At 44.0% G+C, this 18,334-nt stretch overlaps 2 protein-coding genes across 2 annotated transcripts; both read left to right on the top strand.

Annotated features, from left to right (window-relative positions):
- Nucleotides 1–97: 97 nt before the first annotated feature.
- Nucleotides 98–11,320, top strand: rab3db (RAB3D, member RAS oncogene family, b). The gene is made up of 5 exons (XM_083677208.1): nucleotides 98–358; nucleotides 3,821–4,060; nucleotides 7,652–7,770; nucleotides 8,135–8,259; nucleotides 8,510–11,320. The coding sequence occupies exons 2-5, from the start codon at nucleotides 3,821–3,823 to the stop codon at nucleotides 8,695–8,697; spliced, it is 672 nt and encodes a 223-aa protein (XP_083533334.1). The 5' UTR covers nucleotides 98–358; the 3' UTR covers nucleotides 8,698–11,320.
- Nucleotides 11,321–12,754: 1,434 nt separating this feature from the next.
- On the top strand, nucleotides 12,755–18,252 carry epor (erythropoietin receptor). The gene is made up of 8 exons (XM_083676937.1): nucleotides 12,755–12,928; nucleotides 13,440–13,575; nucleotides 13,750–13,916; nucleotides 14,206–14,357; nucleotides 14,616–14,772; nucleotides 15,026–15,113; nucleotides 15,470–15,557; nucleotides 16,050–18,252. Exons 1-8 carry the CDS (start codon nucleotides 12,829–12,831, stop codon nucleotides 16,779–16,781), a joined length of 1,620 nt encoding a protein of 539 aa, XP_083533063.1. The 5' UTR covers nucleotides 12,755–12,828; the 3' UTR covers nucleotides 16,782–18,252.
- Nucleotides 18,253–18,334: the final 82 nt, after the last annotated feature.

Here is an 18,334-nt window from a genome sequence, read left to right as displayed (position 1 = left end):
GTGTGTGTGTGTGTGTGTGTGTGTGTGTGTGTGTGTGTGTGTGTGTGTGTGTGTGTACAGACACCCCACTTTGACATAGGATCACAAAGCTCTCAGTGTGAATACTACCGCTGAGGGGTGGCCACTCCACTGACTGTTGCGCTCTCTGGTGCTGCTTTGTACACATCGAGATCCGGGAGTTGCCTGTTTCATTCCGCAAACGCTCAGAGGGAAACGGTGAGACCAGGAAAGCCGGAGGCGGAAAAACCGATTCTGTCGAAGACCACTTTAGGGTAACTTTCACTCTTCACCTGAAAGGAAATAACATTGTAGGCGACTCACGAATTGAAGCGATAAGGAAATTCCGTCCTCCCAGAAGGTAAGTGTTTGGGAAAAGTTTGGTCAGTATTTGTTTTCCTCCCATCCAGCTCCTTGACTTCCTTATCCGAATGAAAATTGTTTGACTGGACACTGTAAACTTGTTTACACCGCTCATTTGGGCAATGTTGCTATAGTTAATGTACGATCATTTTAAACGTTTATACTACGCTATATGGAGATGGGGTTGTTCAGTTGTTTAAGCCAGCAACAATTAGTCCTCGAGCACCTGGTGCGCTTTGAAGTGCAAACGACAGGTTGTCGAATTTGTATTCTGCATATTATCAAGTGACAAACGACAATTGGCTCATATATCAATTTCAGCCAAAAAAGTAAACTGATATTCACAAACTAATACACTGTATTCATTTGAATACCATAGAAATCACCCGATTTATTTCTCACCTGTGTTTCTGACCAGTGTTTTGTGTTGGGGGGGCAAAGGGGAACAGATGTCGACAGATGCCGACCAATCAATAGAGCTAATTTCCTGCAACGGTCGAGGGAGTCAGGGACCTTACTCAGCAAACAGTGCCAAATGACAGACCTAACCTGGCCAATTCACCATAATGGCCTCTATTTCCTTTAGTGGAGCTAATGCTTTTCCAGTGCATTAAATGGGATTCCCATTTCAACTGTAGTCTACTAAATGGAGGCTATCGGGAGGTGTGTGTGTGTGTGTGTGTGTGTGTGTGTGTGTGTGTGTGTGTGTGTGTGTGTGTGTGTGTGTGTGTGTGTGTGTGTGTGTGTGTGTGTGTGAGAGAGATATCTCTGTCCCATCAGAGATGTTCCTCTATTACTAGGTTCCCCCAGCTACTATGGCAGATGGCCTGGCCTTGCGTATCGTTATCAAATTCATCCCCCCTCTGCTCAAAGTAATCTGATAATACATGTCCACAAAGTGCTGTTGCCCTCTGTTGCTCCCCAACACTTCTACAGATTCCAGTAACTTTGGTCTGAACATCAAGGGACCACAACCATCTAGCTAAGTGAAATGCCGTATTGTGTGCTATAATGTATGTGTTTTGAGGGATATCATTTGATGCCACCAGTTTTCACTGATTTAGGGTAATAGGAAAACAAAGCTATTAGTGTTTTTATGCAACATGGCTGACTGTACAGTATTAGTCATTTACTCTATAGGTTTCAGTATATGTGTAAACTTTCAGTATATGTGTAGTTGTTTTAATGGTGATTCACAGGAAGTTGCTGTATAAAGTGTGTTTACATTACAGTAGATATAATAATCTTATTATTATAAATATTATTATTATTATTATTATTTGTTACATTTCTAAAGTGCATTTCACGAAACAAAAATAATCTCAAAGTGCATAAAATACAAGAATAAAAAAATAAAAACATATATATATAGATATATAGACAGATAGATAGATAGATAGATAGATCATAAAAGCAGCAATCAAAGTCTAGGAGGAAGGTAGGCCAGCTTATAAAGATACGTCTTAAGGCCTGATTTAAATGCCCCAACAGTCTGAACAGACATGTCATCAGACTCCTACTATTCCATTCATTTGCCTCCAGACTTTTTGAGCCAAACTGGAATTGCCCATGACATGTGACTGGGTTTACAACAGGCTTAAGTTCTGCTGGTAAGAACAGGGGTAAATAACATGATCTCATGTCTGAGTTTCTCGTGGATGCCTTGCACATGGTGTTGCTGGATCTCCAAGGCCCAGAGGCATTCCCTGTGTCCCTATTTCCTCTGCCTTTTCCTGAACTGTACACTCATCCACTAGCCTACATGGATTTAAAAGCGTAGGATTGGTGTAAGTGCCCATGGTTACACCAATCCTATGCATTTTCATCCATGCAGGGTAGTGGACAAATGTGTACTTCATGGAAAAGGACGGAGAACGTGGGCCCGGGGAACGGCTTTAGACTCTTGAAGCGGTGGTAGGATTTAAGGTCTGACTGGTATCATGTGATTAGGGATTATATTCAAAATGTTTTGAGAGAGAAAAATAGCTGTTTTGACTTCCTCTTGTTGGTAAGTGGTTGGAGTTAGTCTTATGGATAGACGTTTCAAAACCTGAAATTGTGCAAGGTCCTTGTGTCTGCTCTGCCTCTGTTGTGTGAGGTTTTTGGCAACTAGTTACAACAACTCTTTTTTATTATTATTTTATTTTATTATTAAATTATGGTCATAAAGATGCACATTATAAGTGTGTCAATTTGGAACAGGTGTCATAGGCTTCCAGTAAAGCTATAGGCCCAGAGTGTTCTGTTAGGAAGAGTGACTCCAATAAAGCGTTTCTATTGGCCAATGCCAAATAGTTCTGTTATACCAAAGTAGTATGTTGCCAAGCAACCAGTTGTTAGTCCAGTAAAAAAAAATGGAAGCTCATTGGCGCCACTAATATACAGTACCACTCTGTATAGGCCTAGAGGATTTATTTTTCCAAATCCATATCGATTCATGTTTGGATAAGAGAGCATTGCTTTCATTGAACAAATTAACTGCACACCTGCCTAACCCCATGCATAAGTAAGGGGCACCAATTCAACCTCACACACATACACACTCACACTCACACACACACACACACACACACACACCACTCTAATCACCATTGGAGTAAACATGAAAACACAGACACAGACACACATTAAACAACTTTCTCCACTGTCCTCATCTCCATGTCCCTTTGTTGTGTAATATCTGCCCCTCTGGACTGGAGAGGCTTGTGCTTGTGCCTGTGCCCGTGGCTGAGTGAGCTGGCCTGGCCCACTAATGGCTTTGGTGGTCTGTCTGCTTTGTTCTTCTGGGCTTGTCTCCAAGGAGACGCCGCTCATCAGAGAGAAGCGGTGCTGTGCAGCACTGATAGATCAGCTGAGGGGAGGAGGAGGGGGAGGGGGAGGGGGAGGGGGGGGGGGGATTCCTGCCCCCACACCTGGGCTTAGCGGTCGTTACCCCCTGCCACTGTTAGGAATGACTGACACTGAAAGGTCTTAATGATGTGTAACCCGGTACCTGCCCAGGGGCAGATCATTTGCAAGACCAGTGACTGATTTGGAATAGCTGTCATTCTGACAGAAGCAGGTTTGAAAACTGACTTGCTTTAATTATGATAATGGTCGATACACATTTCAGTGACTGGTCCTCGACTAGCTCTTTATGATGATTTAAGCTATCAGCCTTTGAGAGGACTTCATATGAAATCAAAACCATCAAATCTGATAGTTTGGGGGTCGGTTGAGATCCTTGCCTACTATTGTACGTTGATTTCACTTGACTGTATCAACAATTTGGCATACACGACATGAAATCCAGAGAATCCTATTATGATGTGGTTTTGAATTATAAATTGTTTATTTGCAAGCCGAGACCGTGTGCAGGAGCCCCTCATTTCCTCTCACTAAATCCAAGAGTAGATTTTGGGTTCCGAAATTGGATGCTTTTCACACTTCTTCTCCTTCACTTCTCCCTCTCCGCCTCTAGATGGCGTCAGTGAATGACTCCCGCCTGCAGCAGCCACCTGCGCAGAAGGACGCGGCAGACCAGAACTTTGACTACATGTTCAAACTGTTGATCATCGGCAACAGCAGCGTGGGCAAGACCAGCTTCCTGTTCCGCTATGCTGATGACTCCTTCACCTCCGCCTTCGTCAGTACGGTGGGCATCGACTTCAAGGTCAAGACGGTCTTCCGCAATGACAAGAGGATCAAGCTGCAGATATGGGTGAGTTAGATGCAGATTTGTGTGTGTGTGTGTGGGGGGGGGGATGACACAAGTCGGGTGCCAAACATACTCTCTATGGTTTCCAAACATAATAAAGAGACACATTCTTAGAATAAAGCTTCTAGAACCAAAAGGGTTCTTGCTTTACATCCCTCCTCTCTCTCTCTCCCATCCTTCCTGTCAATCTATTGTCTCTATCCCAATAAAGCAGAAATGCCCTAAAAAACAAAAAAGAGAGAAAAAAATTAAAAAAATTAAAAAAGAGAGATCTGAACCCCGGCTTGCAGGACTCGGCACCAGAGAGCCAGGGGGGCTGCTCCTGCTAAACATCCCCTCACTCCCCCCCCCACCCCCACACAGGCACACGCACCCCCCCCCCCCCAGCCTTCATCCAAACCCCCTCGCTGTGCCTCAAATGTGGAGAGTCACTACACCTCTCACTACACCCCCACCTCATCTACCACCACAGTCTTGTGCCAACAGACTCTCTTGTATGGCTTCTAAACACCATTGTCATTGTCTTGTTATCTCACATACAAGTTCCAACAAACTGCTCTAATTCAGTGAGGATTTAGTTCAGAAGCAGGCTTTATTTAGTGCAGTGCTTTAAATAACTGTTTAATTATGTAGTGAGTCATTATCAAAGTTTCCTCATCAAGGCTCCTGCTTGCTGATATCCCCCTCCTCCTTGAGCTCTTAATCTCTTTGGATAATGAAGTGTTCGGCTGACATTTAGTTTTCATTTCACTGCTACACCATGTCTCCGCTGGTGCTGTACCACATGCTCCAGGTAGTTTGGGGAATTGCCCAGCCTCAGATTTAGTGCAGTGGAGGCTGGAGGCTGGAGGCTGCAGAGTCACTACCGATATTCCGTCGTAGATTGAAAACCCATCTCTTCAGGCTACATCTTAACAGTCCTTCCTAAGACCTCTATACCCCCACTACCCTCCCTGTACTAACCCTAACCCCAACCCTTGAGACCTCTTCACCCCCACTTCCCCCCTGTACAAGTTCTCTCTTGTTAATAAATAATTAAATAAAACAAATAAAAAAAACTGCCAATGGCCCCTGGTATGAGCATTGATTACTTTGTCCTATGATGACTGTTGGATAGATTATTCACTTACTTAAACAAATGTATTTGTTGCAAGTCGCTTTGGATAAAGGCGTCTGCTAAATGCCATAAATGTAAATGTAAATGGAGGAGGTAGACATAGGAGGACAGGCTCATTGTATTGCATGGAACGGAATGTACTATTTCTCATTCTTTCAAACATGGGCGGATATGCAGTAGTCACTGGCCTACCTGTCCCGGATGTCACCGTAGTAGGCTATTAGCCTTGCCTGTTAATTTCTATGTAATACTCTGATGTCTGTCCAGGCAAATCATATTTCCATTAATAGTAAAGGTTGTGTAAACATATGATTGATGAAGACAAACATCCTATATAGTATGGTATTCAATCATCAAGAATGAATCAGCAGGAGTCCACACCAAAACACATACACACACACACACACACACACACACACACACACACACACACAGAGCTGACCGGCCCCCTGGTTCCGCCACTGACACAGTTGATTCGGCTTAGTGGTGTTAGTGGGATCACGGAATACAGAGAAATTCAGCACATGCTACGACTGTGCTGACCTGCTGCTCCTGTATCCCCAGTGTACCTTGAGGGTGTGGGAGCAACCAGCAGGCATGGCCCTTTTATAAATGAGGCCTCCCTTTTTAAATGCACCAGTCAAATGAAGTTAATGATCAACTCTGTGGAATGACTCAGACTCTCCGAGCTTCCCTTCCCTTAGAGAAGAGTGTGCAGGTACTGTCCCCCTTCTGTAAGATAGCCTCCTTTTGAGTGACAGGAGAAAGCCATTAGAGGGTATCGATGGCGGTTTTGAATACGGAGTCCCATTATAAGCCCTTTTTAGTTTTAATGATCATTTGTCCTCCTTTTTACCCTGGTGTGAATCATACATGTGAGTGTGTTTTCGTTCGAGAGGACACTCCATGTGGCATCTGCACACACACGCACACACAAACACACAGCCTAGGGCTTAGTGTGTCTGACACTGCTTTGTGTAGATGCAGGACTAAAGCAGGTGACGCATGAATACGGAGAAGGGTCCTGGTGACGTCAATGAGTCTGCCCCAAACCATTTAACACTCTCTGTCACCATGCATATGCTTGAGGTAGAGGGACTGCCCTGTGTTTACTTTGTATACAGATCATCATTAGAGCTTAGAAGACAGTCTATTTGGTTAGAGCTAAAGAGAGGTTCCATTACGCAGTCAAATATTTGATCATGTGTATTGCACATATCAGATAAGAATGTATGTACTGTTTCTGGTGTTTTTCATCCATAATAAATGAAACAGTTTACCCTGAGATGAAACAGAGGCTCTCTTGGTGAGGTCATTGAATCAACGTGTGTGTGTGTGTGTGTGTGTGTGTGTGTGTGTGTGTGTGTGTGTGTGTCGCTCTCTTTCTCTCTCTCTCTAGCTTTGCTCTTTCCTATCCATTTTTTGTCATCTGGGAAATGGAGACAGTTAGTTTTGGCTGACTACCCCGCGGCCACACACTCATAGGCGTAACGGAACATCCAGAAACCTCTGTGACCCCACTGTTACCTGGGCAACCCCCTCTTCCCCCTCCTCTCACTGTTCAATGATGTAAAGGCCTCTTATGCAAATGAGGGACCTGGGGCCAGGTAACCAAGCAACAGAGGACGGGCCTGGGATACTTGCCATGCCAACTCAATCCCCTCACCTGTTCGACAGGAGGGTTTTTCTGCATTAGTGTTTTTGTTGGTTAACCTTTTCCAGGGAAGCCACTCTGACATCACGCTTGACGCTCCACTTTTAATTAGAAGATGTTTCGGAAAAGCAGGTCACTGGGGCTGAGGAGACAGCTGTTCTCCTCGTATGACGCTGCTTGCCTTTCTCCACGGTCTGCTGACCCTTCCTGGGTTCTGCTGTGAGTGGGCGAGGCAGCTTTGTTGTTTGACGTAAGGTGATGGTGATGGACATAGTGTGTCTAGAAGTCATTCTTTGTTTAACTAGTTTCATCAACTGACAATTTCATGATGTGTAAAGTTGAGTAGCTTTGGGGGTCTTTATTCAGGTTTGATAGGGCATTATAAGGGGCAGGACATGACAACGTTGGTGTTTTGTCGCCGTTGAATATTTCCATTTGTAAGGACATCGATATACTACTAATACTTTCTCTCTTTCTGTCTCTCTCTCTCTAGCTCTGCTCTATGCTGCAAAACAGCTCCATTTCTTGTCATCTCAGAAATGGAGACAATTAGTTTTGGCTGACTACCCCGTAGTATATTTAGGGTTAGGGTTAGTTTTACTGAATCACAGAGTCCAAACCCTGATATCGCTAACATCTGTGCTCTGTAGTGGGTCTATGAGCAGGCCTTGGGCAACAGTGCTCCCTAGAGGTTCAACAAAATATCATACACGTGTGTTTGCAGTATGACTGCTTTGCTATACCACTGACACAAACCACTAATGAAGACTTGCCCGGCTAAATTAAAGTTGTGTGTGTGTTTGTGTGTGTGCCCTCCCTACAGGACACAGCGGGGCAGGAACGTTACCGTACCATCACCACAGCTTACTACAGAGGAGCCATGGGCTTCCTGCTCATGTATGACATCACCAACCAGGACTCCTTCAGTGCAGTTCAGGACTGGTGAGTGATACCGAGGGACGAAGGAAGAGGGCAGTGACGGCACTATTCTCTTCTCTTATAGATTGTCTTTTTAGTCTTTTTCTATAGCCGTACTATTAATGGACTTGATGTTAGTAAACAAACCCGATCTGCGGACAGACTCTGAGCGAAAGTGAGAGTGATAACATTGAAGTGCATGAGGAATCAAGGAACTTCAAATACAAATGAACAAATATAGTTTTTTATTGATGGTCTACACGTGCATCGTGTTTGTTTACTAACGTAAATCCATCTATGAGATTTCCTACTGCTCTCTCTATCAGACTGTAACTCTCCCCTCCCCCCTCTCCCCTCTCCCCTCCCTCCTCCCTCCTCCCTTCTCCAGGGCAACCCAGATCAAGACTTACTCATGGGACAACGCCCAGGTGATCATGGTGGGGAACAAGTGTGACCTGGAGGATGACAGGATCGTCCCCACAGAGGACAGCCAGCGACTGGCAGAGGACCTTGGTGAGCTACCGTCCTCTCAGGAGAGAGAAGTCACACTGAAGCGCGCACACACACACACACACACACTTTCACCTGGACTTGGGTAAACATGACCATGTGACCAACATTCTGACCACGTGTTCTAACACACACACACACACACAGACATGGCACATCGCAGGAAACATTTGTGCTTATTCTCAACCCCCCCCCCCCCCTCTCTCTCTCTCTCTTTCCCTCACACTCTCTCTCCCCCCCTGTCTGGCTCTAGGGTTCCAGTTCTTTGAGGCCAGCGCCAAGGATAACATCAACGTGAAGCAGGTGTTTGAGCGTCTGGTGGACGTCATCTGTGAGAAGATGAACGAGAGCATGGACGGAGACACCAGCCTGATGTCCAATCACAGGAACCCCGGCCTGCAGGACTCGCCACCAGAGAGCCAGGGGGGCTGCTCCTGCTAAACATCCCCTCACTCCCCCCCCCACCCCCACACAGGCACACGCACGCACCCCCCCCCCCCCCCCCAACCCCAGCCTCCGTCCAAACCCCCTCGCTGTGCCTCAAATGTGGAGAGTCACTACACCTCTTACTACACCCCCACCTCATCTACCACCACCTATCCTTCTTCAACACAACCGCCGCAAACCACGGAACGGCTAGCTGAGATAACCCATCAGTATCAGTCCACACCGCTCTGTGTCCTCTCAGGCCTATCCCAGGATCCGCTGCTGCACTTCCTGTCAACCCTGAAAAGGCCCCATCTCTCCTGTGTACTGTGGCCTCCATACTCTTGTTCTATAGTTGGCTGATATTCCATCTCAGACCCTCCCTCCCGTTTCTACCACATCGAGTCCCCTCTCTGCTTCTCTTGTTCACATTTTAAAGTATTTATTGTGAGAAACCTTTATTTAACGGCTTTACTTTGAAAGCAAAATGCTTGTTCATTCAGCTTAAAGGAATGCCAGTGTGAGGAACATTTGTCATGGATTGTTGTTTTTGGGTCATTCTGACAAGTTGTTGTCTCTTGACCTTACAAGTATTCAGTAGAACAAACTTCTCCAAATCCCAAATTAGAAAAAGATGCCACCCCAACCTTGTACAGAAGAGGAAGTAGTATTTTCATCATGTATATCTCATTGGCCATGTCCTGAAGGGTTTTCAACTGTGGTGTTTTGACCTTCATCACATCATACACCACAGTGTAGATGTGTCGATCTGACATGGCCAAAAGTGTGACGCTGGTCTGCAAAAATAAATAGTGAAAATGAGAAGTCTTTCGTGCTGCTTGATAAGAGTTTGAACAACAACCTTGATCGACTAGTCTCTTTACTCAGAGGGGAATTCAGGTTTTCCCAATCTCTCATCTTCACAAAAACATGAAGCATGAGTAACAGATGTCTGGTGGTGATCAAGACAATCACAAAAGGTTATTATTCTCCGACACTGACATTTTGCTTCCTGTACGTGATTCGGTTTCCTCTGCTTTTCCTCTTCCATGGTTAACTCTCTGTAAAACTCACTTTGTCACAACATCAGCATTTGGGAGAGACAGGTGGAGCGGCGTGAGTGAAAGTATGGCATTGTCTCAAACAATGTTAAAGCAACACTGTGAGTTGCGCTCCAGAAACCTTTTTTTTTTTTTCTGTGAGGAAGTCGTATAACACTAGTGACTGTGACCTGGCATGTCCTCTCTCGACCCTTCTGTGCCACCGTAACTCAACTCAGTGTTCCTAACACCGCCTCTTTCACACAGCAGACACACACGCGCACACACACACACACACACACACGTGCACACACAGCTCCTCATATGTGGCAAAGATACCGTAATGTAGGAGGAGACAGTTTTGAAACTGAGAGCAACTGGGTTAGAGTTGTTGGAGATCTGAAAATATGCCATTATCAACTGCCAGCATTGTGGAAATGTGAGATTGTGAGAATGTGAGATTCTCTAACTAACAAGTTATGAAGTATTGCCAGTGTAATAATTGAGTTTGTGCAATTAAGACCCAGAGGAAATACTGCTGGATGGAGTGGAGGACCCGTGTGTAACTATTGTTGGTCTCTCACTCTCTCTCTCACACACACACACACACACACACACACACACACACACAATGTAATTTCACTATCACTGTCCATTGGCCATCAGTTAAGGCCAGGCACTGTCTCTGCACCGTAGCAGCCTCACCGTTACCATGCCAAAGCACTTCTTCTGGGGGGGGGGGGGTCAAGCCCGCCAAGAATGGTCACCAGTGCTTGATCTCTCCTATTGTGTCATAACATACACTGTTCTTTATCTCTCCTGACTGTGCACTGCTGTTTTCTGATCTCATGTATGATATTAGCTGCCTGGTTGATTTGTTACCACCTTAACCACTTTCTTCATCATTTAGCAATGTGTCATTGTGTTGTTGTGGTGTGAAACGCTGTACTGCAGACTTGGTAGTTGTTAACCAGTGGGGGAATGAATGTGTAAAAAGTCTACACAATGTGTGAACCCTGGATGAACATACTGTATGGGCACTCAATGTAGAATGACACAGCGGGATCTAAATCTATATAACACCAGTACAACACTGGTTTATATCTAAATCTATATAACACCAGTACAACACTGGTTTATATCTAAATCTATATAACACCAGTACAACACTGGTTTATATCTAAATCTATATAACACCAGTACAACACTGGTTTATATCTAAATCTATATAACACCAGTACAACACTGGTTTATATCTAAATCTATATAACACCAGTACAACACTGGTTTTCAAAGCTTTCCTCAGTCCTATTATAACGTCTGTGGAGCCTGTCAGCCAACTGTAATTCTCTATTGCACTGTGTAGGTAAAGGGCCACGCCATTCAATGACTGCTACTGAGGGAATCATACAGAAGGTGTGAAGGCTTCTCACCTCCCACAACAGATGCACTGATTGATAGTAGTTTGTCCAGTGTCAACTGCAATGTTAGTTAATATCAAAAACTCACTCCCCTAACATAACTTTGATTGTAATGTTCAACATCAGACATTGTGTTTGATTGTTTATCTGGATTAAAAGGTGATTTTGTGTTTTGTTTTTGTTGGTTAGATTGGTTCGTATGTATGTGACATCCTTTCCAGACTTAGTAACTTTGTAAGTTTGTTTTCAAAAGAAGAGAAACAGATGACTGTTTTGTCATCTTTATTTGTTTTGTTGTATTTTAGGCTCTGAAGTTGTAAGAGGAAAAAAGCTTGTTAGAAAAGGCATAAATATTGAATATATCCAAATGTGTACATGAAAATAAAGAATACATTCATTACACAAGGGTAAAAAAAAATACTGTGTCTTTTCATAAATCAGTTTGTGTAATTAGTAATTCATTATTAGTAAGTAAGTCTATTGCAATCCTATAGAGCACAACAACACCTCGTGCATTAAAGCAGACAAAGGGTTTGGGACCCATGTGTGGTAACTACGGTGATAAAATCTATAATTTATGGCCTTTTACATCCTACCTCCCTGCCCCATGGACAGGGTTTTTGTCTTGTTTTTTATCTAACGACACAGAAAACCACACTCTGGCATTGTCCTCCTCTCTCAACAATAAAAGGTTTCCTGGTCCCCTTTTCCTGTCACCTACCAGCAACCCACAACCCGGCTGTTAGTTAATTTCTCGAATAAGCTATAGACCATACCTCTCCTCTGTGTTGATATAATGCGTAGGTCTAGTTTTCATTATTAGTTTATACCAGCATAATCAGTGATACTCTTTTGGACCCAGTGTATTGGAAAAAGGAGTCCTCCAGTCCGCTAAATTCGAGTGATGTAAAGGCAATTGAATTACTAGTGTGGTTAGGTTGGGGGGTTTGTGATGAGTTTAAAAGCCGCCCATGCTTATAATGGGACAAGTGACAGGACCCCTTGCAATAAAGATAACGCAGGTCGAGCGCAAAAACATATGGGTGTAGGTCATAGATAAGAAACCGTTTACTCTCCTTGGGTTGGCTCGAGGAACTCAGTTGGTGTGAGTTCAGATGCTCCATGTGCGGTTTATGTTAAATGTTGTCACTTAGATTTGTTTCTTCTATTGTTATTTCTCTGTCACGTTCATTGCAACAATGCATCTTCAAACGTTATGCATGTGTAGGCCAAATGACCAACTCCCCATTTAAATACAACTGTCATTTACATAGTATGAGTCTTATGGTCTTCGAGCCGTGGGTTTTTTGTCGGCGCGTCGTCGTGGCTATGGTTTGGCGGGACATGCCGTTCGGTCTAGTGCGCACGTAGGTTGTAACCATCAATGAGCGTGTTTACTCCAATAGTCCACGCCCACAAATATGACTGAAGAAATGTTTGTGACTCTGAATGCCCCACCTCCAACGTTGTGTTAATTTGACAAGTAAACAGCTTTGACACTTGGGCTGTCTTTCACCTTATCTCCTGAAATGCACGCGCGCAACTGTGTGGCGCTATCCATGATATCTCAGAAAAAAGCTGTCACGACTCAAGGACGAGAAAACAGCCATTTGAAACAGGTTGCTCACCAGTTATGCAGGACAACAGAACTCATAGGTAGCTTTGTTTACAGAGCAAACAAAAAGATGTTACATGATAACCTAAATAGGCTGTTGGTTTTCTGTGTACTGTTCAGCGCGCAGAAGACTGCCAACGCGCAGGACGCACAAGCTTTGGAAACTAAAGGTAGGACACATTTCTACAAGTACTTGTTTTCCTCATCTCTAATAACAACAGCATTTTCTAGAATAAGTACAGCACTTTCACTCACGTCATATATTGTGTTTCAAGATCAAGACATTAACTTCCCAAGTTTATATTTAAGTTTATTTTAATAACGTTTTAATAAAGTGACAGTATAAATAAGTTATAATTCACCAATAGTCATCCAAAATAAGTTTACTATTCTCATATGGTCACATTTGCTCCTCAGTATATGCTATAGAGCTAAAGATGGAATTACAATAGCTATTTTGCTGAGCTGACACTTTGGGGCTCATGGCTAATAGTTTCACCAGATTTTACATTTCATCTTTAAACCAATACAGCAACAACAAGATGGAAGTCGCACTTCTCTGCCTGTGTAACCTTCTCATTACACTTCCCTGACGCGCTACCAAACTCGAAGTGAAAAATGCCTCCATAACCTTTTCTTCCCTGCTAATGCACTAACAACACTGCCCTCATGTCTTCCTAGTGGCTCTCCTGCTCCGCGTCGAGCCTGAGAACCCGAAGTGCTTTGCTGAGGGCATGCGGGACCTCACCTGCCTTTGGGAGGAGGATGAGGAGAGGGCAGGTTCTGCAGACCAGTACACATTCACATACGCATATCAGTGAGTCACTGTGCTAACAGTCCACTCAATGACTGATAATAAAGTTTGGTTATAGCCCTATGGATTCACCCTGGATTTCAGCTTAATTTGATGAAGAATGCAAATCAACTTCTTAACTTCAAATATGATACCAAAGAGTGTTAAAGATGACATATGCATCTCCCTCCTGTGCAGGAATGAGAACAGCAGTAGGTGTGCTGTGACTGCCCTACCACCAGCAGGTGGTAAGAGACTGTACTTCTGCAAGCTGTCTCAGACCCAGTTCTTTGTGCCCCTTGACATCCGGGTGTCTCGAGATGGGCTGCTCATCCACAATCGCAGCCTCCTCATCGAGCTTGTCTGTGAGTTGTTATGGGATACTGGGATACAATGTTCTAGAATTTATACCACAACTGTTAGGGGATAGTGTTCTGTAGTTGGTATAGGGGATCGAGGTGTTTTAGGCCTATACTGTATGTTTATTCTCAATTTTCAATGTTTAAAACACATATCATAATGCACGTGTGTGTGTGTGTGTGTGTGTGTGTGTGTGTGTGTGTGTGTGTGTGTGTGTGTGTGTGTGTGTGTGTGTGTGTGTGCGTGTGTGCGTGTGTGTGCGTGCGTGCGTGTGTGTGCGTGTGTGTGTATCAGTCCTGTTAGACCCACCAGCCAACCTGACAGTGGCCAGTACAGGGAAGCAGGGCCAGCTGAAGGTGAACTGGCTGCCTCCTCGTCTCAAGTACATGGACGACAGCATGATGTACGAGGTCAGCTACACCACAGCAGGAAGCCCCATGGCTCAGGTATGGCAACACACACACACACCTCACCAACTCACGCTCCTGTATGGGTGGTTTAGTCAACAACTGTGCAATTCTGTTGTTGTATCATGTTATGTTATTTTTCTATTTTGTTATGCAATATCTTTGGCTTAAAATGATTTGTGTAGGCTATCATTCCACAGAAGATGCTCTTTGCAAGGATGACAATGCACTATCCTCTCTTTCTGTTTTCCTCTGGACAATGGACGTTAACGTTGTCTTCCTCTCTCCGTTGTCCAGGTGGAGGAGGTGAGAGCCGGCTCAGAGTTCATCCTGAGAGGTCTGCAGCCAGGTACCAAGTACAAGGTGCGTGTCCGTGTCAAACTGGACGGCATCAGTTACAGCGGCTACTGGAGCACCTGGACTGACCCGGTACTGATGGAGACACTGCCTGGGGGTTAGTCTCTCTTCACAGCATATCACAACACAAATCACAAATCATCTCCCTATTGATGAGCTTGGTCTAGTCTGGTCATCATCGTCCTGTCATGAGAGCTAGTCTTTATTGTTTCATAGGAATAGACAAGAATTTCTTATAACCTCATCCAGTTAATTCATAGGAAAATCATTGTTTTCCCTTCCTTGTGACCCTGTAGTTAGCTCTACTTTCTTCCTGGTGTGACCTTGTCGCTGTGCTGTCTTATTTCCAGACCTGGACCCTCTCATCCTGTCTCTGAGCCTCGTCATCTCTCTCATCCTCACCCTGCTGTCCCTCACTGTGCTTCTGTCCAATCGCAGGTCAGTCAGTCACCCATATCCTCCTCATTACTCACTACACACTGTATATACGCCAGACTTGGGTTCAAATAGGATTTGAAATCATTTCAAATACATAGCTGTGTTTGATTGAGTTTGCCTGGTGTAATGGAACGAATAGAACTTTCCCAAAAGGGCAAACCCTGCTCTTCTGGCATTCAAAGTGTTTCAAATACATTTGGACCCGGGTCTGATATACTAGACCCAACATGAAAGGTGAAACTTTGAGGACCGTTAAACCAACCTGCCAACATCTGTTGGTGAATGCATGTGGAAACATATCATCAGTGGTGGTATATATTAACTATGCAACGCCTCTGAATCACTGTCATCCCCAGGTTTCTGTTGAAGAAGATTTGGCCTCACATTCCCACTCCAGAGAGCAAGTTCCAAGGTCTCTTCACTGTGTATGGAGGAGACTTTCAGGTGAGCCAAATAAATCTAATAAATCAGTCTCAGCCTTGGGATACAGAATGAAATACTCTCTGATAAGCATTTACTACCTTGTATGAAATACAATATCTATACTGTATAACTACAGTACATTCTTGAAGATACATATCGATATTGAAATGGCGTAAGTGTAGACTAATCTGTGGCCTGGGGCCAATCTGGGGCCAATACTTTGGGTATATTAATCCGGCTCTGTGACCTAGGGCAAATACCATGGGTATATTCATCTTAATCTGTGACCTAGGGCCAATATGATGGGTATATTAATCCGGCTCTGTGACCTAGGGCAAATACCATTGGTATATTCATCCTAATCTGTGACCTAGGGCCAATATGATGGGTATATTAATCCTAATACTGTATGTGACCTAGGGCCAATATGATGGGTATATTAATATTAATCTGTGATTTACAGTAGTGGTTAGAGTGTGCAGACCACTGAACCTCCTCTCATTCTGTTCTTAGGAGTGGCTGGGTAACAGCAGCGGAGGTTTGTGGTTGAGACCAGCCTCCATCTACTCTGAGGAGCTCGCCGCCCCACTGGAGGTCCTCTCTGAGGTCAGCCTGGGCCCCCCGTTACCCAGCTCCGCTCTGCCCCCCAAGGCTTCTGAGGGCCTGGGCGACGAGGGAGAGGAGAAGGGAGAGGAGGAAAAGAGGCTGAGAAAGGTAGATTCAGCGTTGATGGAGAGGTGGAGGGAGCCATCCCACGAGCACTGGCTGATGGACCAGCTCCGGGCTCTCCACCAGCACCCTGCGCCCCGCTCCCAGTCGTCCCTGCTGGAGTCCCACGACGCCTACGTCACCCTCAACACCCGCAACCCCAGCGGGGAGGAACCCCTGGACGACATCCTGGAGGAGACCATGCCCCTGCAGGTCCTCTTCGCCTCGGGGAGTAAATCCTCCTCAGAGTCTCGCTCCGATCTGGGCTCCCTCCAGCAGAGCTCCGGGTCGGGCCGCCTCTCGTCCCAGTCCAGCTTTGAGTACCCCAACCACACCTGGCCCCCCAAAGGCCCTGGGTACACCTACATGGCGGTGGCTGACTCAGGCGTCTCCATGGATTACAGCCCGATGAGCTCCAGTCGGATCGATGACATTGGGAAGGGGGTTATCTTCACCAACGAGTATAAGAACGAGATCCCCTCCGCACACAAACGACCCCAACCCATACTCGCAGGGCAGCCCATCCACGCTAGATGAGGACTGAAAGAAAAGCCACTGAACAGACTATGAACTCAGACTCGGAGGTCCAATGTAGAGTAGCTGGGGAACAGTGAAAGGACATTGGAAGGCCATCGGGATGTTTGGCCGAAGCTTCTACATTGACTCTCCTTTCTCGTGCCAGTGAATTGTATAGCAAGGATGTACTCTCATAAAAATGATATAGTAAAAGACAAACCAACATCATCAGAAGCTCCTTCTCCCCAGTGTAGTACGAAACCCCTTCATACAAATGGCAGCTGTTATTGCACTCCAAAGCTGATATTACAAAACAAATGTTTATATTTTAAGATCATTGTATCCAGTATCTTGTAGGTAAAATAATGAGGTTATTTTTGCATCTTTTCACTAAAAAAAAAGTACATTGACACTTATTTGTAAATATAATTGTATCTGTTGTAATATTGTACAGTATAATAATCATTTCACCAAGATATAGCCGTGCCCTAATCACACAACAACTGCGTGAACAAAAATGCACTGTAGGATGTGCAGGGAAGTGGTTAGGTAATTAGATCGTAAAGGGTTGTAAACAATTGACATAACTAAAGTTTGTTTCCATCTGTCTGTTTAGTTGCCACCTTGTTGAATGTAAAAGCATTTTGATAAATTTTTGAGAGACCATAGTTGTTTGTGAAAACTAACTGTAAACAATGTGAATAACATCTCTATCTCTTGTTAGAAATATGGTTCCTCCCTTATTTGGCTACATTTGTGATTATTCCATTTTTCATTTGTGATTTCAATTTGGCCCATAATATTCAAGGCATGGTGGCTCACCTTGTTTACAGTAGGCCTATCTGAATAAGCAAATAGAATTTGACATCATAATATTTTTTTTAACATAGCATTTTTCGGCAAATCCCTCATATGTTGTGGCCTACTGTAGATATTTAGAGAGAGAGATGAGGTGGCGTTGTCATCGTTATTGTGACTGGAAGATATGGAACACAGTTCCCCTCACAGTTTGAAAACATGAGGTTTAGAACATTGTAACTAAGTGACTGACAAGACTTTATCGGTATTGTATAACAAAGACATAGCTTAATAATGTTTAAAATGCTTTACTGTCCTTTTGCTGAATTAGTTAGGCTAAAGACACCAATCATGTATGTTTCTTCTAACATTTATTTAGAATTTCATGTACATTTATTTAGAATATCTTCTATTTGTCTCTATTGAACCCATTTGCTTTTGTAGTTATTTCAACATTACATCGTAAATACTTTCTCAGGTCTTTCTTTATATGTTACAACTGTGGTGATAATCCCTATTTACTGACCCTCAGTGTATAGACCAATTCTTGTTTCATTAAAAGTAAAAGAAATTTAAAAAATAAAAACATTTTTTTTAAAAAGGGTCAATATCATGCATACTATGTCAATATATTAGTGTATTTTGTATGGATGTTTTAAAAACTTTTATTTCATTAAACTGTGTACTAAATACTCATTCTTGGGGTCCTTCCAGGTGAGAACAAAAAGATGGCTGCCGAACGAACTGCAAGCGGAATAGGCGCCATTCTGTTACTG

Source organism: Argentina silus, assembly GCF_951799395.1.
Source record: "Argentina silus genome assembly, chromosome: 9".
Lineage (NCBI taxonomy): Eukaryota > Metazoa > Chordata > Actinopteri > Argentiniformes > Argentinidae > Argentina > Argentina silus.
The sequence above is the reverse complement of the archived record's forward strand: the minus strand, read 5'-3'. Positions and strand labels throughout refer to the sequence as shown.

What these genes read in the sequence shown, in the direction of transcription:
- rab3db (XM_083677208.1), top strand. Translation starts at nt 3,821, where the DNA reads ATGGCGTCAGTGAATGACTCCCGCCTGCAGCAGCCACCTGCGCAGAAG. An exon ending in GGATCAAGCTGCAGATATGG is followed by an intron (nt 4,061 to 7,651) that starts GTGAGTTAGATG and finishes CCCTCCCTACAG; the next exon opens with GACACAGCGGGGCAGGAACG. An exon ending in GCGACTGGCAGAGGACCTTG is followed by an intron (nt 8,260 to 8,509) that starts GTGAGCTACCGT and finishes GTCTGGCTCTAG; the next exon opens with GGTTCCAGTTCTTTGAGGCC.
- epor (XM_083676937.1), top strand. Translation starts at nt 12,829, where the DNA reads ATGTTACATGATAACCTAAATAGGCTGTTGGTTTTCTGTGTACTGTTC. An exon ending in GTGCTTCTGTCCAATCGCAG is followed by an intron (nt 15,114 to 15,469) that starts GTCAGTCAGTCA and finishes TGTCATCCCCAG; the next exon opens with GTTTCTGTTGAAGAAGATTT. An exon ending in TGTATGGAGGAGACTTTCAG is followed by an intron (nt 15,558 to 16,049) that starts GTGAGCCAAATA and finishes TTCTGTTCTTAG; the next exon opens with GAGTGGCTGGGTAACAGCAG.